The sequence below is a fragment of the Raphanus sativus genome, chromosome 4, assembly GCF_000801105.2.
Source record: "Raphanus sativus cultivar WK10039 chromosome 4, ASM80110v3, whole genome shotgun sequence".
NCBI classification, from domain to species: Eukaryota; Viridiplantae; Streptophyta; class Magnoliopsida; order Brassicales; family Brassicaceae; genus Raphanus; species Raphanus sativus.
Window position 1 is genome coordinate 40,515,964 of NC_079514.1, and position 26,198 is coordinate 40,542,161.

General features: G+C 34.8%; 3 protein-coding genes and 1 pseudogene across 3 annotated transcripts; 3 read left to right on the top strand and 1 right to left on the bottom strand.

Moving 5' to 3' along the window:
• Positions 1-4,021: 4,021 nt before the first annotated feature.
• On the top strand, positions 4,022-5,984 carry LOC130510895 (probable WRKY transcription factor 33; annotated as a pseudogene).
• Positions 5,985-6,214: 230 nt separating this feature from the next.
• On the bottom strand, positions 6,215-7,014 carry LOC130510896 (CASP-like protein 4B1). Its single transcript, XM_057007598.1, is given in 4 exon segments — positions 6,215-6,461; positions 6,566-6,689; positions 6,756-6,978; positions 6,981-7,014. Coding segments are annotated over 4 exon segments (573 nt in total). The 3' UTR covers positions 6,215-6,269.
• A 10,639-nt stretch (positions 7,015-17,653) lies between these two features.
• LOC108853652 (protein DETOXIFICATION 53-like) lies at positions 17,654-19,220 on the top strand. The gene has a single exon (XM_018627066.2). The coding sequence runs from the start codon at positions 17,654-17,656 to the stop codon at positions 19,100-19,102; it is 1,449 nt and encodes a 482-aa protein (XP_018482568.1). The 3' UTR covers positions 19,103-19,220.
• A 6,041-nt stretch (positions 19,221-25,261) lies between these two features.
• Positions 25,262-26,198, top strand: LOC108849517 (non-specific lipid-transfer protein B). Its single transcript, XM_018623076.2, has 2 exons — positions 25,262-25,678; positions 25,979-26,198. Exons 1-2 carry the CDS (start codon positions 25,335-25,337, stop codon positions 25,986-25,988), a joined length of 354 nt encoding a protein of 117 aa, XP_018478578.1. The 5' UTR covers positions 25,262-25,334; the 3' UTR covers positions 25,989-26,198.

The following is a 26,198-nucleotide window of genomic DNA, read 5'->3' on the forward strand; positions in this document are numbered from 1 at the left end:
GGGAACGTCTATGACAAAATCCCCACGTCTTGATTCATCCAATTATGGATATTGGAAGGTTCGTATACAAGCTTTTATCAGTGGGCTTGATGAGGATTGTTGGAGTTCTATTGAAGCTGGTTGAGTCCTCCAGTGATGCTTAATGATGAGAAAGTTGAAGTTCTTAGCCAAGAGATATGTGGACTGCTGCAGAGAAGAAGGCTTCAAGTTGCAACTCTAAGGCGAAGACTGCAATTTACAATGCTATTGATGCAAGCTACTTCAAGTTGATTTCTCAATGTGCTTCAGCTCAGAAGGCATGGAAGACTTTGGAGAATATGTTTGAAGGTACTACAAGTGTGAAGCGTACCAAGCTGGATATGTTAGCATCAAGTTTTGAGAATCTGAGGATGGATGAAGAGGAAACCGTGGCTCAGTTTAGTGCTAAGTTGTGTGATATTTCCAATGAATGTTTTGCACTTGGAAAGCAGTACAAGGACAAGAAGCTAGTGAAGAAGCTGAAGAGATCGTTGCCATCCAAGTTTTGAGTCAAAGATCTCTGCTGTAAGAAGAAGCTCACAATCTGGATGAGATGCCTTTTGATGAGTTTGTTGGGATTCTTCAAGCTTTTGAGCTGAGTAGATTACATGGTGGAAAGGTGAAAAGCAAAGAAGATCCACATGAATTGCTTTGAAGAGTTCATCTTCTGAAGATCCTATGGTGATGCTGTCAAAACACTTTGCTGGATATCTGAAGCGAAGAGAAGAGAGGATGAAGAATGCAAGGAGAAGTGATTCAGGCAGATCATCATCAAAGGTACAATGCTTGAGTGTAATGGATTTGGCCATGTTCGCAAGGATTGTGGGAATTTACTGAAGCTAAAGAAGAAGGATGACGTCAAGTATGAATCTGGTACTGATTCAGATGATGGTGAGGAGTTGAAGAACATGGTGGCGTTCACAACTTTGGATTCTAGGTCTGAGACAAAATCTGCAACGGGATCTGCTACGGGATCTGCAACAGCGTCTGTGTCAGGAGGTTCATGTAGAAGTGATGATGATGCTGTAGGTGATGACGATGATGGAGACTTTGATCTTGGTAGGAATTATGAGATGCTGTATGAGAATTGACTCAAGCAGGTTGAGGCGAATTCAGAGTTTGCTAAGGAGAAGGTCAAGCTAGAAGCTCAAGTTGCTGAAGCACTCAAGTATGCCTCAGAGAAAGAAGAAGAAGCACGACTGGCTGGTGCTCAACTTGCAGAAACTCAGAAGGGTTTGAAGATGCTGAATAGTGGGACGAAAACAGCTAGATCATCTGCTTAGTATTGGAAAGAGTGATCGATGTGGCCTTGGATATCAAGGAGAATGTTCTACAGCTGAAGGTGTTTTTGTATCAGCAGGAAAAGCTGAGGTTTTAGCTACGTCTACTACAAGACCAGAGGTTAAGGTATCTGCAGAGAAGACATCTAATGGAAAGACTGCAGTGAAGACTGCAACTGATGTGAAGAACGCGACTGCTACGCGTACTGCTACAGCAACTGCTACGGCGACTGCTCCAGAGAGAGTTTCTGGATTGAAGAGTGCAGTTCAACGAAAGTGGCGGCCTGTTTGTCATCACTGTGGTGTTGTTGGACACATTAGGCCAAGGTGTTTCAAGTTGCTGAGGGAGAAGAATCAGATGGTGCAAGCTTATGGTGTTTATGGTATGAGGAGTCATGGTCCTATATGTTATTCTTGTGGAGTTCAGGGCATATTCGACGTGAGTGTTTCAAGCCAGTTCAAAGAGCTAATCATGGAGGTTTTGGGCTCATGAATACGTGGTCTAGGAGATATGATCAGTATGGATATGGTGAAATGGGATTTCCTCCTTACTTTGGAGGATATAGATCTTCATATTAGTTTTTGACAATGATGTGACTCATAGGGGGAGATTGAAGACGTGGTCTTATGTCCAGTGGTGATGAGTTCACATGCATAGTCAAAAAGGGGGAGATTGAAGATGTATATTCTGTATCAGTTCGTGAAGTACTACAGGAGGTAGTACATGTGTGAGTCATGAAGATGGGCTGAGTTGGAGTTCGTGTTTTTTGTGATGTCGGTTAGCTTGTTAAGCTTGGAGAAGAGGTAATATATTTATTGGGAAGTTTACATTAAAGGTAAATGATATTACTTGAAGAGGAAAAGACAAGAGAGTTATTTCCTAAAGAGAAAATGGAAAGTTACTTAAATTACTTTTGGAAGAACTTGTGGAGCAAGTTCTGGTTATCTATACAAGGAGGACGTGCCTCCATAGAGAAATGTGTCTCTGCTAAAAAGAAAGAAGAGTTGAGAGATCGTTTGGTGTGTGCTTGTGTGATCAAGCCTTTGGTGTCACTGCTGTGCGTTAGTTGCTGACGTAGTTGGTGAAGTACTTCCGTGAAGTGGAAGATTGAAGCCTAGACTCAGGGAGAGTTTAGCTCGGGGTTTGGAGGATCCTGATAAACAGAAGTCTAGATTCTAAGGTGAGTTTTAGCTTAGGAATTGAGGCTAATCCTAAAGGATTCTTGTAATAGAAAAGATTGGTGTAAGACTCTCTTGTTCTAGTGAATTCGAAAAGATAAACTTGTGTGTTTTACTTTCTGCTATTATTTCTCTACCCTCACTACATTAACAAAACGTACCTGGCCGACAAAAAACGCTTTGACGTAGCTAAGACCTTCTTGAAACGTGACTGCCATGGACAAACAGTTCGTTTTCACCTTATCCATCAGAGACTCCGACGACCGTCGCGATGGCTTAGCCTCTTGCGCCGGGACCTTATTAACACTGACGTTTATAGAGTGTGAGATTTTGAAAGTTAGGCTATTCGAGATGTATATCTCACTTGCTTTCTTTGTGCTAGAGATTCTTTAACTATAAATGATCCAGGAAGCAAACACAGCCACGTCTTTTGCACGTGTTGGCTGTAGAGACTATAGACGTGTATTAAAAGCAAGAGGCCTTTTATTTTACTCTTGGCTTTTGGGCCCAAATTGTGGTCGAGTCGGATCATATCGCAGGAGACTGATCACCTGATCCATCCACTCAGCACTAATTATCAGTAGAGTTCACTAATGTTTTTTTTTATTTGTATATCATTCAATATCTCATCTAAGTATCTAACTTTTTGATGTGCAAATGAAACATCAGAGGAAGCTTACGTGAAGGGAGCGGAAGAGGAGCATCAAACAAACAAAAACTTCACCGACAGAATTAAACTATGTGCCTAAAGGTGTTGCCTCTCACATAAGCGTTGCGTACAAGTTATCAGATCACACACTAACACAAAAAGAAATGATGAATAAACATTAATCATAAGTGTTATTGAAAGAAATTAGTAAGTGATTAGTCACAATCCTAAGATCCTACTCGGTCCCACACTAGATACACTAAGAGTTTAAATCATCATTTTTAAATCATCATTTAAGTAATTGATAAACACATAAACCAACAAACTGTTTTAAACTTTGTCAAAACAAAAATGAATACAATGAAATAACGTTTGAGAGTTGTTGACACAAGCAAGTAGATTAGTTATAAACCAAGTGGCCACACATGGATTTAATATCGAATTTAATTCGTAGGTTTTGCTAATCATTCACTCCCAATCCACACTCATGTGCTTAAAAGAAAGAGAGGACCTTGTCCACTACCTACTAAAACAGTCAAAAAAATTACTAAGATTCTCTTAAATGTTTTGAAATCGAATTTTCATCCAAGTTATAACTGAACAACAAAAATTCACACGAGGCAATGAGAAAGGCATCCTAAAGAATGATGAAAGCAAGCCGCCTTGTTCAAAGTCAAGGCCACAAGGTCTGACCATCTCCATCTTCTACTCTTTTCAACGGTCAAACTTTTTACACCTTCTCAGAAACTACACTTTATTTCATTTTGTTCTAATAACAGAAAAAAATAAATAGGAAAAATTCACCAATCAGACTGTTCAATATGTTTTATATATTCAGACATAAACAAACAAATACTACATAACATCTCTTTTTCTTTTCTTCGTCTTCGCTCCCCTTCTCCCAAGCTTTCCTAACTAACTACTTCCTATAAATATCTGAAACTGGTCTTTCATACATTATTTTCTGTATGGCTGCTTCTTCTCTTCTTACTATGGACAATAATAGAACCACCAGACAAAAACATGAATGGTTTCTGTTAATTGGTCACAACAAACCCCAAGAACATTGGAAGATCTTGAGATCCCACCAAAGTTCAGGTCTTTTGCTCCTTCTTCAATCTCAACCTCTCCTTCCACTTGTTTTCAGCCCCTCTGTTTTCCTCGATTCCCCTGCTTTGTCTCCTCCTCTGCTAACGTAAGCCTCTCTGTTTTTAAACTATCGATATACTCTGTTCTTGATTTCAATTATTGATTCTATTCGAATCATTCTTGACTCTGTTTTGTAGGTTCTTGCTTCTCCAACCACAGGAGCTCTCATCACAAACGAAAGTAACAAGAAAAGTATAGCCGAGGAAGAGAAGACTAACAACAAACAACAACAGTCTTAGCCTCTTTGATTTCTCATTTCAGACACAATCATCAGGACTTTCTGCTCCGACGACAACAACAAAAACAACAACAAACAGTTCCGTCTTGCAATGGAGCCAAACAGATACTCGTCCAAGCAACAACACTCATCAATCTGTACCTTACAATGGAAGGGAGCAGCGGAAAGGAGAAGACGGTTACAACTGGAGAAAGTACGGACAGAAACAGGTTAAAGGGAGTGAGAACCCTCGGAGTTACTATAAGTGTACTTTCCCAAGCTGTCCAACGAAGAAGAAAGTGGAGATGTCTTTGGAAGGTCAGATCACAGAGATTGTGTATAAAGGAAGCCATAACCATCCAAACCCTCAATCCACTAGAAGATCATCTTCTTCTTCTTCTTCGACGTTTCACTCGGCTGTGTTCAATGCCGGACTTGATCATCATGGTTCTTCTGATTCATTTGCAATCCAGCAAGAAGATAATACTACTTCTGGTTCTCTTGGAGACGATGAGTTATCGGTTGTCAGCAGAGATGAAGAAGATTGTGGGAGTGAACCTGAAGCAAAGAGATGGTAAGATCATCATTACTCTCTTTGACCATACTTGAATAAGAAAGTCTTAAACATGTTTGTTTATGTGTGTGTTTCAGGAAAGGAGAGAACGAGACAAACGGTGGGAATGGTAATGGAAGCAAGACGGTGAGAGAGCCGAGGATTGTTGTGCAGACAACAAGTGATATAGACATTCTTGATGATGGTTACAGATGGAGAAAGTATGGTCAGAAAGTCGTCAAGGGGAACCCAAATCCAAGGTAAATAATAAGACATAAACATGTACTGATGTTCAAGTAGTCGCTAGGCTTTTATAGGATATTAGTGTCTAGGCGGAACCTAGAGGCCGCCTAGACAGATTTAAAAAATCATTTTTTAAAACTTTTTCTTTTTTATTTTTTAAAACTTGTTTTGTTTATGGCTCTAAGAATCTGACATTTCATGTCTCGTTTGACTTAACAGAAGCTACTACAAGTGCACAACGACCGGTTGTCCAGTGAGAAAACATGTTGAGAGAGCATCACACGATATGAGAGCGGTGATCACAACTTACGAAGGGAAACACAACCACGACGTGCCTGCAGCTCGTGGTAGTGGTTACACTACAACAGACTAGCACATGATCCTTCTTCAGCACCAATTAGACCTAATGCTATTGCTGCTCACTCTAATTACACTACTTCTCAAGCACCATATACACTTCAGATGATGCACAACAACAACAACAACACTAATCCTGGGCCTTTTGGTTACGCTATGAACAACAATAACAACAACATTCAAACGCAACAGAACAACTTTGGTGGTGGTGGTTCTCTATAGCAAAAGAAGAACCAAACGAGGAGTCTTCCTCCTCGTTTTTCGATTCGTTTTTGCCCTGAAGACAAAGGGTTTAACTACTTACTAGTGGTTCCTGCTGATACTTCTAAGACTATAGTCTATAGTCCAAGAGTAAATTATTTCATTTGTTTTTTTTTCATTGCTCATGCTAGAGCTTTTACACGCCCTAATGTAATAAATATCTTTAGTTTTTTTGTACCATAGAAATAGAAAAATGATATTAAGCCAATCAATGTTTTCACTTCGTACAATGTATCATCAAACAGTCACAGATCCAACATAACAGGAAGTTAAAGAATGAATGACATTTTACACGGATCTCTCAAACATCAACACGGTATAAAAAAACGATTGAAAAGCACATAATTAGGTTTATAACCAGATTCAGATAAAAGAATGAGTGGAGAGTTTGTAACCGGAGAAGAGACCAGAGAGAGCTAGAGAGACGAAGGCGAAGACAGTCATGCTGATTGCTGAAGCAGCAGAATCAGTGAATATGTTATCTTGACCTTCTCTGAATCTGTTGGTCAATGGTATCGCAGACGATGCAGCTGATATGAGAAGATAAGCCACAATCTGCAATCACAACATTTTTTGCATCAGAAGATCATAACCTTTTTTATTAGCATTTGAATATTCTAGTCTCTTGATTAAAAATCATAATTATATTTTTACATTACCTGATCACCGGAAAAATCGACCAACATGGAAGTCCGGCGATCAAAGAACTCTCTCTTCGAGAGATGTACAAACGTTTGCCACGCAGTGTACACCGTCGAGATGATCGCAATAGCTAAAACATATCTAAAGAAAACAATAAACTTCAAAAAACAGAGTTTCATATATATTTAGAATCAATAAGAATCTCACTTGTACTCTTCGTAGTCGTCGAAGTTTCTACCGTATCCATGTTTGTTAGAGACCATGATGATGAAAGCGAGGAGAGAGAACAGAAGACACAACCCTCTCGCGATCGGAGACGCTTTCTTTACCAAATCCTCCCTCTTCCATCTCTGAGTAATCGCAGAAAACGACGACGTTCCGGATCCCTGCGTCGTCTCCGTCTTCGCCGCCGGCGCTGCCTCGACGTCGGAGCTTCGACCGGATTCTGTTTGTCGGGATTCGTCATGCCGATTCGATCTCAAGAGAAAAAAAAAACTTCTCGATCGGAATCGGTTATGGTTTTCACCTCGTTTAAATGCGGGGAATCGGGGGAAGGAATAACAAACTTGGAAGGAAAGTAAACTATAAATTCGGTTTTAGGACATGTAGTTAAGGTTGTTGGGGTCGTGTAATGGCGGGAGTGATTATGGTAATGAATGTGGTTGACAGTTGTTTAAGTTAAACCAGACGCGCGATGTGTGGCGCACGGCGCGTGATAATACGATGCTTAGAAGTTATACGTGGCTTGCATTTTGTTGATGGGAATAGACAGCGAAGCCTGGGGCTGTCATTGGTGGACTTAAATTATTTATTTATTTTGGGATTTTTAACATATATTTATTGTTTTTAATAAAAAAAAAATTTGAGGTTTTTTTTATTTGACCATCATGTACTCTAAAGGTAATTTTTAAATGTTTTTTTTGTACTGAAAGTTTTATGTTTTGATTTCTTTTTCTTTTTGTCAAATGTTATTAATTTCTTTTTTTTAGTCTTAAAATATCACCGATTTAAAGCATAAGATAAAATAATATCGTCACAACCATCAAAAGATTCAAGCACATACACAAGAGTAGAAAATACTCAAAACTAATAGATTTATGCTCCTCCATTGATCAGCAATAATTCATTATCATTAGGGTCCTCAGATGTCCAGAGCCTGGCATGACAAGCTAACTCCTTGATGGAGTGATGCACCCTTTCCTTGGGGTAAGCAAACATCAAATCCAAACCAACATCCAAGGCACACTTAGTCAAAAGGTATCCATAGTCACTGTCACCAGCAATAATCAGAGCATGTTTAACATTTTTTTGAAAAATGCCCTTGAACAATTCAGTTACAACCATGACGTCTGCGGTGTCGGTGTTCCTCATCACCCTTTCCCAATTGCTGTTAGGATCAGTTACAACATGTTTGAGAAAAGCTTTATCTGGTATCTCAGCTTCGCAGACGAGGTTATCCTTTGGAAGACTAACGTACTTCATGACGTAACTCATGTTTGGAGGAAGAATTTTAGGCTTCAGACGTTAAGATCCAACCAAAATGAGCTTGCTTAGCTGATATTCTGAATCAGCCTTCTTCAGTCCAGTCTCCATGTTGGGCATAAGACCAGGGAGAAGCTCATGAGGTATCCACGCATTTTCAAGATCGTGGACACCGATAACTTTCTTGATTGCCATTATCTCGATTGGGTTCGTCGAGGCGATTGGTTTCGTCTGTGGGGCGAGAGGAGAAGACGCAAAACGAGTTAGCTCTTATGTTATTAATTTCTAATGTAATGTAATACTACATTTTTGCTAAGCTATCATTTGAGAAGACTGTTCCAAAAAATTTATGTTTAGAATGTAGGAGTTTTTGCTCCAAAAGTTCAAAAATATAGTTTAGAAAGTTTATAAGACAAATATATAAATAATAGTGATTTTTGGGGACAAAACACTCAATTAACTACACGAAGAAGTAGCACCCAAAAAATGATTTTTGCAGCAACCATTGTTTTGTGGAATTATTTACTTTCTCACAATATAATTATCTAACCAATTCAATCCAACTTTTTATATTAAAATTTGATTGGAGAATTTCAAGAAATATTGGAGAATGTGTTTTTGTGTGAAGAAGATTGATCATTACCGTGTTAGGGAAATCAGGAGATGAATTGAAAACATGCTGAATTAGAAAACATAATCTAATTCTTATTTTATACAAGCAAAACAAAAATGAAAGAATTCATGATAAAATTTACTAAATAATTAGGAAGAGGTTTGTTTGATGAGCACGAAACAACGACTTCTATAAATCCATCATTTAACATGTTATTCTTGTTGAAATTATGTCAAATATTATGTGTTAGTTTTTTATTGGCTAAGTGTCTATGACACTCTGAATTAATGATCTATTTGCTTGCTCGATATCTTTTAAACTTTTTATTTTCTGTTAATGTTAATCATTTTCACAATATGTAGAATATATCATCTACTTTTTTTCTTCTTCAATATGTCTCATTTCTAGAAAAAATCAAAACAAATAGCAATTTGTATTTTCGAGAACCATTTGGTGTTGGCAAAATTTCTCAAAACAAAATTTCAAAAAAAAAATACATTTTAAATTTTACTAGTTAGAACCAAATACATGTTTCTTTGGTCAATAATCAATGGATTTCTCGACATACAATAGAAAACAATTATTTTATGGAGGAATTACGTTAATTATAAACTCACAACAATTAGTTAGAGTTATCATGTACAATAGTTGAACAACTTATAATTTAATTAGATAAGGTCAACGTCTTAATTTTTAAGGGATTTAAGGTATTGAACACAAGACCTTGACTAAGTCTACCACACATCCATAACACAATCAAGGTCAAATGATGAAAATCATCGCAACATATATGTTTCTGTCACATTTTTTCGTTTTCATTTATGTATATTTTTTTAAAATATTACAGCCAACGAATTTGAGAACATTGGTATGCAACATGGTTATAAACATATAAAAATAGGCATTGACCACCATATTGAATATGTTCATCATCAAATATCATATTGAATTACATAATTACAAGATTTAAAAAAAATTATTTTACTACAATGAAAATTCAATTTAGATGATATATTTTGAGTTGAATTATTTTTTGTTTTCATTGTCATATGTGTGGTAAACTATGAAGCATTTTCCTATTGTTTTGAGCTAACTAACTTATTTTGTTATTTCATTGATATGTCATCGGTGAAACTTGTTAGGATGTGATATTTCTCTTAGCATAACACTAAACTATGTTTACGCTGTTTCACATTTAAGAAATTGTGTTGGGTGACTGAGTATTTGTTTCATTTTTTTTCTTCACCTTGTGTTGTATATACAACTGAAGCTTAAACCTAATTAATAAATAAATACATCTTGTAAGTTCATCATTCAAGATTAAATTTACTCACCAACAAAAAGTAATATATAAAAATTATAAGAAGCCATATAAGATCAATAGATCCAAAAGATGACTGAAAGAATGATAGTAGGAGTAATGCAACCAAATTTTGATGGGCCAAGGAATGTGTAATATTAATTTTGTCTCAAATATCACTTGGTCAATCAGAATTTCTTGTCATTTTAGAGATCGATTCGACTCGAAACCTGTCCTCCAATTCTCAAATGAATCATTCAGTCACTTTCATGAATTGGTTTCTAAATTTTTGTTAAGTGAATTTGCTTAGCTTTAACCAAATTCTATCTTGTTTAAACAAAACACAATCAAACAAGAGTGTTAAATTAATAACAAAAGCGGTTCCAGTATTATTTTAAATGAGGTCCAATAACGATCCACTACCTAAACAACAATATCTTTCCACGATGGAACCCAAAGGATCTCGTCTCTGTTTCTGAAAACACTCCAAAGAAACCCAGTGTCTCTTCCTTCCAAAACTTCAAATACCCGACCAGATTCCCTCACAAGCTATCTCAGCTCTTCACTCATATCCCATGGTAGCTCACACAAAACGCCCCGAACTTCCTTGCTGATTGCACCAACAGAACCACCGACCCTTCTTTTCTCGATGGCAATAGCCTCAAATCAATATCAATTGGGATTAAATGACGTGAGCCACACGGTTCACCTTCAGATTCAGGGATGGTAGACGGAGGAGGTGGTGGCGTTGCAGTCTATTAAGATTCGTTGAATTGGCTCCTTGTTCGATTCATAGCCATTGAATGATTCTTTTGCCAAAATAGCCATTGAATGATGATGATCATATAATCATATGGTTCTCTAACTTTATTTCCGTTGTGGAGATTTGAATGTCAGATGTGAAAGCTTTGAGAATTTGAAGATGTCGCCAGCTTGGACTTGGGCTAACATGTGGGCCGCATTTGATTTTGACCCGGTCTACTTGTGCTGTTTCGAAGTTGCCCAATGATCTTCAAGGACGAGACAAACCTGAGCTTTTACATCAAAATGGGTTATAGCTTTAGTGAAACCTGGTGTAAGAACCTTCGAATATATTTAAAGGAAAAAAACGTAAACCATATAAATACTTAAATAGCTATATTCAGCAAAAAAAAGAAGCATCAAAAGCGAACTGTAATTTTTCTAGAGAGAAAAAAACTCATAATGCCATAGACCATGGTACTTTATTAAAAAGTATTAATTAATAAAATAGCATTTTTATTAATTACTTGTTTTTGAAAGAAAAAATCTTTGACATTCACATTACTGAATTCAAATATTGAATAAGATTTAGTCTCTCAAAGAACAAAACCTCCTATTAATGTATTTTCTTAAAATGTATTTTTTTGTCAACTCTTAAAATGTATTTAGGTTGTTGAGTGTATGGGTAAGGAAAAACAAAGAAAAAATAATAAAAAGTAATACTAAAAATGTAAAAACATGTGATTGGATCAACTATTTTAATATTCACTTTCATATCTTCACTTTTAGTAGTATTAAAGATAATTAAGCCCCATAAACTACGATTTTTCAACCAAAAAGAATCATATAAATGGAAAGAACAATATAACATGTAGCCCGACGTTGACATGAATGATCAAACTTAACAGACACAAACAGTATAAAGCTAGTTGATAACAACCCCAAGCTAATCGAAGAGTCGTTATAACTAACAGATATGTATTTACAAGGGTATATCATTATGAAATAATATCATTATAGCTATTGGCTGTCTCTGAGTTCCATCTAGTTTTTTTTTCTTTTTTAAGAAAACTTTTTTATTCATCTTGTTTTCGTGGAGTGATTAAAATATAACACTCTGTACCAACCAAGTTTAGTTTTTTAAAGTTTAAGATCAGTGGACCAACTAAGTTAATGAGAGTAAATTCCACATTTTTTACTTTGCAAAAAAAAAAAGTTGACAAGTGTGGTGAGTGTGCATTATTGAAGTTGAAGGGCATGCATGTGATAATACACTAATTGGTTAGTCATAGCATCTTCCGTACGTTAATAAGCTTCGTTAATGGTCCCCATTTGATTTTATTATTTGTCCCATGAGATTTTGGGCGATGTATAAGATGACAAGCTTAACTATCAGCACGAATAGGAAGCAGATCTATAGGAACTAGGAAGGATAATTTTTTTATTAAACCTAATACATTGGAAACAGTTGTTTATTACAAGCGATATCATTATGTGTAGGTGTCGCAATAGGGAAACATGGAACAAGTTTCGGAAGTTTGGTGACATCGAAGCTGTCGCTATCAAAGAAGATGTAATGAAAGTATCAAATAGCTTACAGAACTCATATGTATGGGTCTGAGTAGACAATCCCACACCGCCGCTAATGATTTTGTATCTCAAAATTGTTCACTTTATCGAAGAAATTTACCTTTATGTTAGAGAATGGCAGCTAAAATGCCTTTAAGATGACACCATCATTGATTTTGTATCTTTTACATTATCGTAGAAATTTATATTTCTAAAATGTAAATTGCAACTAGACGCCCTTAATCTCTTTCAACGATGTAATGATAATTATGATGTTTATCCTTATGTAACTTGGGGAAAATGTGTAAGACGATCAAATTTTCTTTGAATTATCGTATTAATAAATTGGTAATTTTCTCTAAATGCATATCACTAATTCATGCATGAGTTTTCGAAAAAGGGATGACTATATAAATATTTTCAATAAATAATGAAAATATTTTTGTGGAAGAAACCAAAAAAGTGTTGGTATATGAATACGCAATGTAAAAGAGAATTGTTCTTTTCAAATATATGGACTTTAAACAATACTCTTTTTTGGCTAAAAAAAAGAATTGTTTAAAATCCATATAGCATATACGTAAATCCATTTAGCATATACCTACACGAAACCTTGTCTTTCTTTTTTATATAAACCCTGGAAGCATAAAATGTCACATAGAATACTTCGGAAAGCAAGTTATTAAAATAAACCATTCAAGTAAAAAGCATGCGTAAAGAATGAAGCTCAAAGAAGGAAAAAGAAAACCTATAACTATAAAAAACATGGAAAAATAGTTCAGCGTGAGGTCAAATATTTTCTACTAAAGAACATGATTCTAATTCTATTCTAGGCTATTTTCATTTTTATAGCGTTCAGACATCTCAGTTTGTTTGCTAATATGACACATTTTTGTTTTAAAAAAACTTATTACATCAACGTCAGTACAAGAAGAGCTTTAACCCGAAAATGCATCAGTAGATTCAGTACAAGAAGAAGAAACAAAAACTTATTTTCAAAATAGTATTTTTGAAAATTCCCCAAAATGTTTAATGATAAATATTTTTCATTCTAATGGACCGTCGATCAACTTTCAGGCAACATCATCAAAAGATGTACGTGTATTGGATTGAATCTTCTGAAGCAAGATGTTCGAATCTGAAGTCCTATATACTTTTACAATTTATCACATTTTAGATGGATCAAAAATGTGATATAGTGTTAGTAATTAATTAGGCATCATTCGCACACAAACATAGCTATCTAACACGGGAATATATGGTTTATGCGTAAGATGTGCTGATTAAACATTGACACTAAGAAAATGTGAGGTCGATCTAAACTAGTCTAAGTCATAAAAATAGATATGGACAGCAAATAAGTAAACAAATTGACCACAACAATTGGAGCTACAATTGAATCTAAAGGAAAAATGGAAGACTAGCTATCTAGTGATAAGTAAGATATGATGATGGTGTGCCTAACTGTCTTTAGATAGTGGAGAATCTATTCATCTAGTATTCTAACAACCAACTCTCGTGATCTAGCCAAACTATCTAACATTTAATCATATTGTTCTAAGTCTTGTTGGTCTTGTTGGATAGATAAAGAAAAAATTAGGCGAAAGGGTTCAAAACCCTGTTGAGAATCAGTTTCACGGTTTTACCAAGAGATAAACCCATCAAATGATCTTCGAATTTTGAAACCAAGAAACATCCATGGTGCAATCAATCTAACTCTTAGTCTTGAGGAACTCCAAAACGTCAAGAAGTATATCAGCTGCATCAAAGCCTCAAGCTCGGGTATTATCAGAGTATCATGTTTATCAGTCACATCTTCTCATTCTCATATGCATCGAATCAGGACAAATCTTCTTCACCATCTATATTTTGGGAGAAAATAAAAGAAAAACTTCAAACATGTGTATCAATATGCAATTATTAGGCTTAGATTTTCGTGTAACTAGTTCTTCACTGGAGAATTTATCCATTCCTTATTATATGTAATTAAAAAATATGTGTACCAATAGATAAAAATAATAGTTAAACCCCAAGCAAGGTTTATCTAAAGATGATATACATAGCGAGTTCCCAAAGCTTTTACCTATCCACTTTCATCATGGTGGCATTCTCATCTGATAGGCTCTTGGGCTTTTTGTATATACTCCCTCTGTTTTTTAAAGATGTATGTTTTAGGAATTTTTTTTGTTTCAAAAAGATGTATTTTTCATATTTTCAATGTAATTTTTGTCAACTAATTATGAATAATTGTGAATCTCAAAAACTTTAATTGCATTTCTTGAAATTTTATTGGTTTAGAAATATAGGAAATATAAAATAACAAAAAACTATGCACTAATAAGTAAATTTTAATATGTTTTATTAAAAAGTGTGAAAATCTCAAAACATGTATTATTTAAAAACAGAGGGAGTATATAATTGCATCTTCTTGAGAAATATAGGGGGTAGTTTCTTTGTTGTCTCTCTTCATTGTCCGAATTAAATATCTACCATACGTCTCCCAAATAATTCACCAAATTATACAAAACATATACTCAACAACAGTATTTCCATCCTTACGGTACTTGTTATGTCCAGATTAAAGTTAAACACATTACATTAGCATTGAATTCCGGATATCTTGTAATTTGACAATAAGTTTTGCAAAAACTTCTACACAAAAAAAGCAAAGCAGTTACGTTATATTGTAAGGGTAAGCTAGTGAAAGAAATTGCAAGTAAATGATGCGTTTCATGAGTATGACCCAATCATGGGACATGGCTCTTTATTTATAATGACGTTTTATACCAAGTTTTTTTTCATAAATACTCGGTTTGTTTTCTTACCTCAGTTAACGTTTTAAACTAATAATTTATATATTACATAGAATGATGCTTATTATTTTTATTTTCAAATTTTAGGGAAATTATCACAGACAACACAAAAAAAAATTTGGTTAAAATAGCAGCTGTTTGTATATAACTGATAAACGAATTAAAATATTTTGTAAGTAAGTTTAATATATACAAAATATATTAACTACAAGTTTTAATGAAATGAAGGAAGTAAATTACATTTGTCAAAAAAATTCTATTTGGGAAGCAATATTCAAACATTAAGCTAAAAGTGTCAAATATAAACAAAGGCAAGAGTTGGCAAATAGTTTATGCTCCAAAGAAGAACCACAATGTGAAGTCATATTATTTTTGATTTTTTACTATTAGTGTCAAGCCTCTTTCTATAAGTGGAAAATAAAGTATAAAGGAAAGACTTTAGTTAATTGGCTCAGTGACTTCAGTCTACGAAAACTGTATGTGGAAGTATATATATTAAGAAGATAAAACACTCAGCTGTCTATCTATATAAACGAAGGAACAGCTTTGCGGGAAGAAAAAAATAGTCCGACTCAACACATACATATATTTCCTATATTAAATGGAAAAGGCGAGTAAAATTGTTAAATACTATTGATAATAATTGTGGTGGACTAATGGAAGCGTACATAAATAGGAGTGGAAGGAACTGAAGCATTCTCCTTCTCTCTCACACTCCCACACACACACTCGTTCCAGTTTTCGTTGTTACTAACATATCTTTTTATGTTAAGTGAATTGTGATACTATATAATAATATACAAACATCTATATAAATGAGCATGTGCAGATCCAACATGAAAAGCAGTGGGTCTGGAGAGATTGTAAACGGAGAATGCGATGTTTCAACGTCCGTCAAAGAAGAAACTAGCGGGAACGCCAAATTCTCCGCTGGTCTCCGTCGCATCCCTTTCAACGAGGTATGTTTCTATTTCCTTCGTTATTACGTTTTTTTCCACAAAATATTGTCGATTAGTTGGGACAATGCGTACTGTTTGATACATACTTCTCACTGGTGAAACTAGTTTTCGTGATTCAAGATCATATTCACATTTTATGTAGACGTTGTCTACGTTTTTATTTATACTTTATTCGATGTTTAACAAGCCATATTGTTAATTAATATTTTGATTGACTATATAATTTTCAGTCACTTTTACAGTGTTGGGGGTGATAATTAATATGAAATTCTTGGAACTTGATCTTAGACTCGACTGAATGCTGCTTCTTTTGACTGTTTTTATAGCAGTTTAATGGAAAGTAATGCATATCTTTTAGACTAATCAGTTTGAAGAAAACTTTAATATTTTCACTTAGTTAACAACTATATTGAGTCATTGACACCCATTGTATGTAACTGTTGTCTATGCATATCTGATGGTTGAATGTGAATGTGTGTGTGTGTATATATATGCATAAAAGCGTCACTAGTATGGTATGTATCCTCAGTTTCATGGACTTAGATAGATGCTTTGTTTTGGGGGTTGTACTTGCTTAGAAAAGTTTTCTGTCTATGTTTCCTCATTATAAATATAATTTTATTAGTTCCTTTAGTTAGTACAAAGTACTTTGGTATTCTCTTATTAATTCCATTTTTAATATAATCTTGCTTTTGCTTTCTTTTCTTGAAATCTTTTTAACTATTTTTAAAAAATATCAATAGTAGATATGTTTATGATATATGTATTCTGTTCTACACAATTTTTTGTTTGTAAAATATTTGATATTTCTAGTGAAATTCATAAAATGAAAGATATCTAAGCTGATTTGTTAATTTTGTTTTTCAGAAAGAAAATAAAAAGGTGAGCTTTTTAGAACCCATGATGACTTTTACTATTTAAAAAGGTCCTAGAATGTTGGTACAGTTAATCATTCGCTTTTCTGTCACTTGCGAATTTGATTATTCAGTTCTAAAAGCTATAGAATTTAAACCTTTTTCTCGTCTTTTTGAACTTTCTCATTCCAGTCCCAGTGGCCATGTGATGCGACCATCTTCCTCGTGCTTCCAAATCGCTCTTAACTTTTTATGATAAATATTCTTTTCGTATTATATGTAATATCCTTCTCTTTTCTCGGTAATATCCTTCTGTTTGATCACAATACAATTTTCTTTAAGCCTACTCCTTCTTTATTTTTTTCAAAATTGGGTTTTTTACTTGAAATGTAAACAAAAGGTCAAATACTATCTTTAGACAAACTTATAGACAGTTTATTTCCTCAACACTTTGTTTAGTTTTGTTTAGATAACGAGTATTTGAATGGTATACATTTAATGTGGGTGGATATATCATATTAAGTTATTAACGATACAGAAAGAACATCATCATCTAAACAACAGAACTAGTTCTTTTTTCTTGTAATGTCAATATACCTATGACTCGCTCTATTTATATATAATATTTTCTTGAATGTGTTTTGCTACAAGTCTAGATTAGTAAAGTAATAAATGGATGTTTTTTTTTTTGAAACACTTTTTTGAGACACAGTAAATCTGTAAATGGCTGTTCAATAGTTGAAAAAACTAACAAAAATACCACAACTTTTTTCCATGCAGGTGGGAGAGGAGATGGCGTCACTTACAAAAATAGCATGCCCGATCGTGATGACATCACTCCTCATTTTCTCCAGATCATTAATCTCAATGTGGTTTCTAAGTCACCTCGGAAAAGTAGAACTCGCTGGCGGTGCACTTGCCATGGGCTTTGGAAACATCACCGGAGTCTCCGTACTCAAAGGCCTTTCCGTTGGTATGGACCCAATCTGTGGCCAAGCCTTTGGAGCCAAACGCTGGACAGTACTTAGCCACACCTTTCAGAAAATGTTCTGTCTCTTAACTGCCGTTTCTATACCAATAGCCATTGCATGGCTCAACATCGAACCCATCTTCCTCAGGTTAGGTCAGGACCCCGACATAACCCGTGTCGCCAAAACTTACATGGTATTCTTCGTCCCTGAGTTACTAGCTCAGGCCATGCTTCACCCACTCCGAACGTTCCTTAGAACGCAAGGCCTAACGTCACCGTTGACTATCTCCGCAATCATATCTATTCTTCTCCATCCTCTATTTAACTACATCTTCGTCGTGCGTATGCGTTTAGGCGTTGAAGGCGTCGCTGTCGCTATGGCTTTCAACACTATGAACATCAACGTGGGACTGCTCGTTTACACGTGTTTTTCGGACTCTCTAATAAAACCGTGGGAAGGACTTGCTTTACGGTCGCTTTTCAGCGGCTGGTGGCCACTTCTTTCTCTAGCCGCACCAAGCGCAATCTCGGTGTGTTTGGAGTATTGGTGGTATGAGATAATGCTTTTTCTTTGTGGCCTTCTCGGGAACCCTAAAGCGAGTGTGTCGGCCATGGGGATAATGATTCAGACAACGGGGCTACTCTACGTAGTCCCATTTGCTATAAGCACGGCCATTGCCACCCGTGTAGGCCACGCGATTGGAGGCGGGCAGCCTACACGGGCGCAATGTACGACCGTTATCGGCCTGATACTGGCAGTAGCGTATGGGCTATCGGCTGCTGTATTTGTGACCGCGCTTAGGTCGGTCTGGGGAAAGATGTTCACGGACGAACAGGAGATTCTTGGGTTGATTTCGTCGGCCCTTCCCATCTTAGGGCTCTGCGAGATTGGAAACTCGCCGCAGACGGCTGCTTGTGGAGTTTTGACGGGCACGGCGAGGCCTAAAGATGGGGCACGTGTTAACCTATGCGCGTTCTACATAGTGGGCTTGCCTGTGGCAGTAACGTCCACGTTTGGGTTTAAAGTTGGGTTTTGTGGGCTATGGTACGGAATGCTAGCTGCACAGATTACATGTTTGGTTATGATGCTTTGTACGTTGATTCGTACGGACTGGGAACATCAGGTGAAACGAGCGGAGGCACTTACTGCCGCTGCAGCTGATAGAAGTCGTTCGGAAGAAGAAACCATCACTACAGAAGTCGAAAACGATGATGATCTAGAGATTGGTTTATTACAAAACACAAATGACTAACTTAGAGTTGTTTAAAATTTTCAGTCGGAAATTTTAACGGATTGTTAATTATATTTAGGAATTTTGTTCTTTGGGCGAACTAAAATACTCAAGATAGATTTGCATCCAAATTGTTATAGCCAATATCTTGGAAAAAGAGTCATATGTACCATTTAATTGATTGAGCTAAGTTTTGTTAACATGTAAGCTAGTGTATTGTGGTTATTTATTAACACTTTTTCATATGGCTCTTATGTAAATTCAGAACTCAGAAGTATGTAATGAAGAAATAGTTGTGACGAAGTTTAATGATTTACAACAAAAAGTTTAATGATTTACGATTCTTCTAAATGCCTCTCAATTATGTATACAACAAACAATAAGGCCGACTCTCCCAGCCCAGCCCAGCCCATCCTATCCCATCCCAACTCAAATCATATATGAATATATGTTGCACAGTTCATACTTGCTGAAAGTAGGCTATTTCTTGCATAAGTAACTAGGGTTGCTTTTTAGGAACGTAAAAAATAATTTGAGAATTCATATCTCTGACCCGGCTCCATGGCTGGACAATTTGTATCTAGTAAGTTCTCGATTTGGGTTGACACATCTGTGTATGTTATTTCTGAGTTTCAAATTGTTGAAACCTCAAAACATCTTCCTTTTTTTGCATCTTTTCCCAACAGTTACTTTCACCCTAAAATACAAAACCTTACTAACTCTCATCATGTCCTCCTCCAACGACACGTCCCGTCTCGCTACTATAGTGTCACCATTGAGGTTGTTATAATCAATAACAACGCACAGAACGCGTTTCCAATGTTGAATGACCAGTGTTGCTAAAACCCATTGCCACAAAATTACTCGGATGCAATGCCATTTCATTCGATTTAAACCTAAACACTTCTGTGTGCGCCATATAACGTGTAAAACTCAAAAAACGCGAAATCACCAAACCACATATATCCCTAAACACATTTAACTCGGATATAGATCCTATAATAGTAATCGTCTAATCGAGGTGATCACAAGTCGAAAAGGGATAAATCAAGTGACATCAAAATACTAGCAAAACCAACAAAAATAAAATTGCGGAAATGAAATAAAATGTAACTGACGATGTTTGTTTCGTAGTTTTATAATCCAAAGTCCAGTAGCAACGAATAAATTAATACATATTATTGTAATTTAAATTTCTAACATATTCTTCGATTGCATCATTTCAATTCTCCTTAACTTGAATCTAGGTATATGGATCATTTTGCTTGGATCAAATCGGATTCTGGTGTGATGTTGAATTTATATACTTTCAACTTAAACATTAACTAGTATAGATAATTGGGTCAGTATTTCTAGATCCCCATGTAAAATTGATAGAGATGCTACATGTAATTTATTGAAATTTCTAACGCGTTACACGTATGTAATCTGAGCATGCGTAGTTAACTTTTTGGGCCATATGTATTTACAGCAATATACTTTAAGTTTGCACGTGTTGTGCTTACATACAATATGTTGCATGCAGCATTTCGGTGCCTAATTCTCAAGTTTTTACTGAAAAGAAAAGAAAAAGGCATAAATCATTAGCCCTTAGGCACCGACGTTTCTGTATTAGATAATATGATTTTTCTTCTTCCTCTTAAACAGTAAATAAGATGACACATGAATAAAACTATATACAATTTATTTACTAATAAATTAATAAAAATCAGAAAACTAAATGAAATTTCTGAAAATAAAATAGAATTTAGTAAATTAAATAAATTTTTTATAAATAGATTAAATTAAAATTAAGTATTTTTATAAATAAATTAATTAAAATACAAAATATTAGATGAAAATTCAGAAAACTAAAGAAAAATTACAAAATAAAAAATAGAAAATTCAAATATACTTTTTGAATTACAAGATTGTTTTTTTAAGTAAAACAAGTTGACAACAACAATTTCAAACATGCCACTGATGAAAATGATGTTTCTCATATGATAAATGACGTTTTTTCATATCTCAAACAATAGTTTCCGATGCCATATCAAAAATGGTAGATATGTCAATAAAGATTTTTTCGACAACCATCATTTAAAACGGTAGATATGGCAATTTTTTTTAAACGGTTGATATTGTCTTAAGTGATGGTTATCAAAATCTAGTTATTGATATATCTACCATCATTTAACGATAATGTCGGAAACTATCATTAATGATAATGATTGTGTGAAAAACCACCATTGTCATCGATAATATGTTTGAAATTGCTATTATCAACGATGATATATTTATTTTCTTTAAAAAAACATAATAATTTAAAAAAATATTATGAATTCTGCTTTTTCCAAAAAAAACTGATTTTTTTCTGATTAATTTTTTGAATTTTTATTTAAATTTCTGTATTTTAGTTTAACCTTATTTATTTTTTGAATTATATTTAATTTCTGTTTTTAAATTTAGTCTAATTTATTTTAAAATTTTATTTAATTTTCTGAATCTTGTTTTATTTTCTGATTTATTATTTTGTTTTCTGGTTATTATTAATTTTCTATTTATTTTATTAATTAAATATTTTTTTAATGATATATCATCATATTTACTTTTACAACATGTTAGTTTTTATTTGATGAACAAATAAATTAGGTTGAAGGTTTTTTGTAATACAAATCATTTTAATGTTTAAAGTGTGAGTCAGAATATTTCAAAGTTTAAAATGTTAATAGGTTTCACTTTCAAGGTTTCTTATGTGATTTTCTCAAAGATAAAATCACAAAATTACAATTTCAAACATGACTAAATGAAAAATAATTCTTACACAGATTTTCCCAAAGATAAAATCACAAAATTGCAATTTCAAACATAACTAAATGAAGAATAGTTCTTACGCAAAGAATTAGGATAATAAATTGTATATAGTTTATTAGGCTTATAAAGCTATAAATTTAATGTGTATATCATATAATTCTTTCAGAGAAGAAATCATTACTCTACAGTAGGAATGTAGATAAGAAAAATTAAACGATTTCATTTATTGGTGTCTGTTGAATGAGAGTCGATATAAGTCACAATATTGGTGTCTGTTAATCAATTATAGTTAAAATTCTACCTCGCAAAACTCTAGTGAGTTGTACAAGTAAAAGCACCTAGTTTTACCAAAATAAGACTAGAAATAGTATAATGGGGGAGGGGAAGATCAAAGTGGTGTCAGTGGCCTTGAATAGCAAAGCAACTGACACTGACCCCATCCTACCCATGTGTTGAACTGCATTCAATTTTGCTATGTATCAGTCAGATTTTTTCACATAGTGACGAGCAGTATACATACATTCTAGGTGTGGGATGCAAGGACAAACCGACATCTTTTCGTGTGTATATATCCATACGGAGTTCGATCAAAAAAAAAAAATATCCATACGGAGTAATTATATGAAAAAGAAACAAAATATTTTGAGAAAACATTTTTAAATTTTTGGATCTGGAGATATATTAAAAGCAAAAGTCTATATATCAAAAAAGTCTATATGTCAAAAACATAAAAAAAACTCCAGATGTGTGATTAGTTAATTTAAAACTCATGCTGCTTTTATGTTGACATAAGATTTAGACCATCGGATATATTTGGATTTTCGCTTGCCAAAATTTAGTGGATATATCTTGTCCATCTTCTGGATAGTAAGATTCTTCTATTAAAGTATGCATTAGACATAATTTTACTCTTTTTTTTCTTTTTGAGCAACAGACATAATTTTACTTATTTATTTGATTATTCACAAAACATGCTCTTGGCTATTTAGCTCTCAAAATATCTTCTTCACTTTATACAAAGTTATTGTTTGCTCAACAAACAAAATGAGAAAAACGGGAATTTTAATCCCTTTTTTTTGCTTGGCTCTTGTCTTTTCGAAAGATAAAAGACCAAGTAAAAGAGTGCGCGCGTGCACATACTTATATATCCATAACTTTTATTATCAGAAAAAATAAAAATGTATAATATACAAAAGATTACAAATGTATTTTGCATACTAGAATTATATCCACATTCAAAACTACAAAGGTAAAAAATTTGAACAAAAAAAATCTGGTTTGATCTCATCTTTAAATATTAAAACAATATTATAATATTTATTATTTTTATCAGAACCATACAATAAATTAACCTAATTAATATCATCATATACTAGATAAGAAACTTCAAAAACGAATCTATTATTTATATGTTAAAACTAAAATAATTCATTAAATTTTTAAAAATTTAAATTAAATAATATTCAACTTCTATAATTAAGAAAACCTCAAAAGTTGGAATTTAACTATAATTTTAAAGTTCATAAAATATAAAATATAAAATTTAGAAAATTTTAAACAATATGAAAATTAACTCAAAAATTAAAAGACAAAGACAGATTTTTAAAATTGTAATCTGAATTTTATTTTCTCTAAAATAAACTAATTATTTTTAATTAACTAACAAATGTTAGTGATTATTATTATATTTAAATTCAGCTTAAACTTATTATGAACCCAAGTTTAGTTAATGTGAATTAGTTTCTGTGAATCCATTTAATCATTTATTTATGTAATCAAATTTTTATAATTTTATTTTTAGTGTGTCTAAATTTTTGCGGGGTCATAATATGTTCATGTTTTACATGGAATCATCACATTATTCATCTAAAAGAATACATATATTTTCCATAATGAGGTGGGTCAGCTAACCCCTCTATTCCTTATTAAATCCGCCCCTATATATATATATAAGTTTTGTAGGAGTTAACAGAGAGAGGGAGAGAGAGCACTTTAAAATTCGTTAGTTATATCTCTTTTTCTAATAAAAAAAAACACATTTACTGGGTCTAAAACTATCAATGTACGTCATGATTATTAAAGACACTGGAGAGTTGTTTTCTAAAACAAAAAAAATTCTGATAGTTGTAATGTCAAATAACCATTTGCGTATCAACATCTATATTTCCTCTCTCTTTTTTTCTTTTTTTTTCCGTCAAGGTTTTTTATATTAATAAAAAAACGGGCAAAACCCAGAATACACGGCCAACGGCCCACATACAAACGTAAAAGGTTAGAGGCCCAACAAACTACACCCTATACCCAATACTTGAAACGGGTCAACAGGCCCAACTATAGAACCGTGCACGTCGTCAGCCAAATGACGCGTCAAGGAGTCTGGCAGCTAAACACGTGTGAGCATCTAGACCATCAGTACGCCACGCGTCGCTACCGCCTCGACTTGACCATCTCCGCCGCGAAACGTCACCGGAACTACACCACCGCCACTTCATTACACCGGAGCTCAGAACCGAACCGCCTCCGGCGAAACCATCTCACGTCTCCCAACTCGGCTTCTCGTCGGAGAGCTTTATCTCTCTTGGATATCTCCTCCGACATAGCCAGCACATCACCACTCAAACCACAAAAGCGTAAAACCCGATCCAAAATCGGATCGCAAACCCTAAAAAAAAACAACAAAAGGATAAACTAAAACCGGCGACGCAGGCTGTGGAAGCCCTCACCTCCCAGCGGCAATACCGACGACGGTGAAGCTGAAGAAGCTTCCACCTCGCGGGGACAATAACCGGCGGCGACAGAGCTGTGTAAGCCTCAGCCTCCCGGAATCGCAAGCTACACACGATGAGTCTCTTCACCGCGCCATGATTTCCAGACAACCGCGTCTTCACTCCACGGAACCCCCACCGGAGGTACCTGACCAGAGCTTAAACAAAGCGACCACCGGAAAAGACGGGGAAGAAACCAAGAACGGATGATTTATACACGAAGCCAACGGACTCCCGCGACGGAACGCGCGCTCACGCGCCGTCCGTTCACCGGAACCAAACCCAAGATCTACTTTCTCTCTCTCTTTCTCTCTCTACTTTCTCTCTCTCTTTAGTGACTTACTTGGGACTCCTCTCTCTTTTTTTCTTAGCACATCTATAAAAGTAAAAGTCTTATTAAGAAATATAATGAAAATGCAAAACAGCAAAAGGAAGAGACGTTTCAGAAAAAGCTTACATATTTTTCGATTGAAATGTCAAACGAAAGTAGACGGAAAGTTCCTACATAAGTAGGACCTCTACATTAAATGAAACCAACAACCAACAAACTACGCCCTTTCCTCTAAATCGCATTCACATTCATAACATAAAACTTTCCTCGTCTATATAAACACTCACTCCCCAACTCTCTCTATCACTCATCACTACACACTTCTCATTTTACAAACAATCAATAGCCCCTAAAACAAAGAAAAATGGCTGGTCTAATGAAGTTGGCATGCTTGGTCTTGGCCTGCATGATTGTGGCCGGTCCAATCACAACGAACGCGGCTCTGAGCTGTGGAACCGTTAACAGTAACTTGGCAGCATGCATTGGCTACTTGACCCAAAATGCGCCCCTCGCCAGAGGTTGCTGCACCGGCGTTACTAATCTGAACAACATGGCCCGTACAACCCCCGACCGTCAGCAAGCTTGTCGTTGCCTTGTAGGAGCCGCTAACTCCTTCCCTAGTCTAAACGCTGCCCGTGCTGCTGGACTTCCTAAGGCATGTGGAGTCAATATTCCTTACAAAATCAGCAAAAGCACCAACTGCAACACGTATGTCGTAATCTCTCTGATATATATGAAAATTAAAGGTTATTTTAGAACAAGAAGTATATAACAAATATTATTATGATTATTTTATTAATGTTAAATAAAAAGTATAAGTTTTGTATTAACTGTTTACTTCCCTGTTTAATCATATTCTAATGGAAGTTTTGAGTCTTATACTGGTGAACATACATTAAAAAAAAAAAACATTAAAAGTTTCCTTTGTTTGAGTGCATATTTGAGTACTTTTTTTTTCATATTTGAGTACTTTATAACGGTGTAACGTTTATTTGTATGTGGTTGTAGCGTTAGATGAGCGGCGACCGGATGAAGAAACTCAAGCGGACGTACGAATCTAATATAATGTATGAGAGAGTACTAAATAAAATGTTTGAATGGTTGTTTTTCTGGTGTTCTAAAATTTCATGTTTTCTCTTCTGTTGTGTCGTTCTTTTACTTTGGTCGTATGTACTATTTTCGTAGTCCACGTACGTTATATGAAGTTTCAGATCCAGGGTTTGCGTTA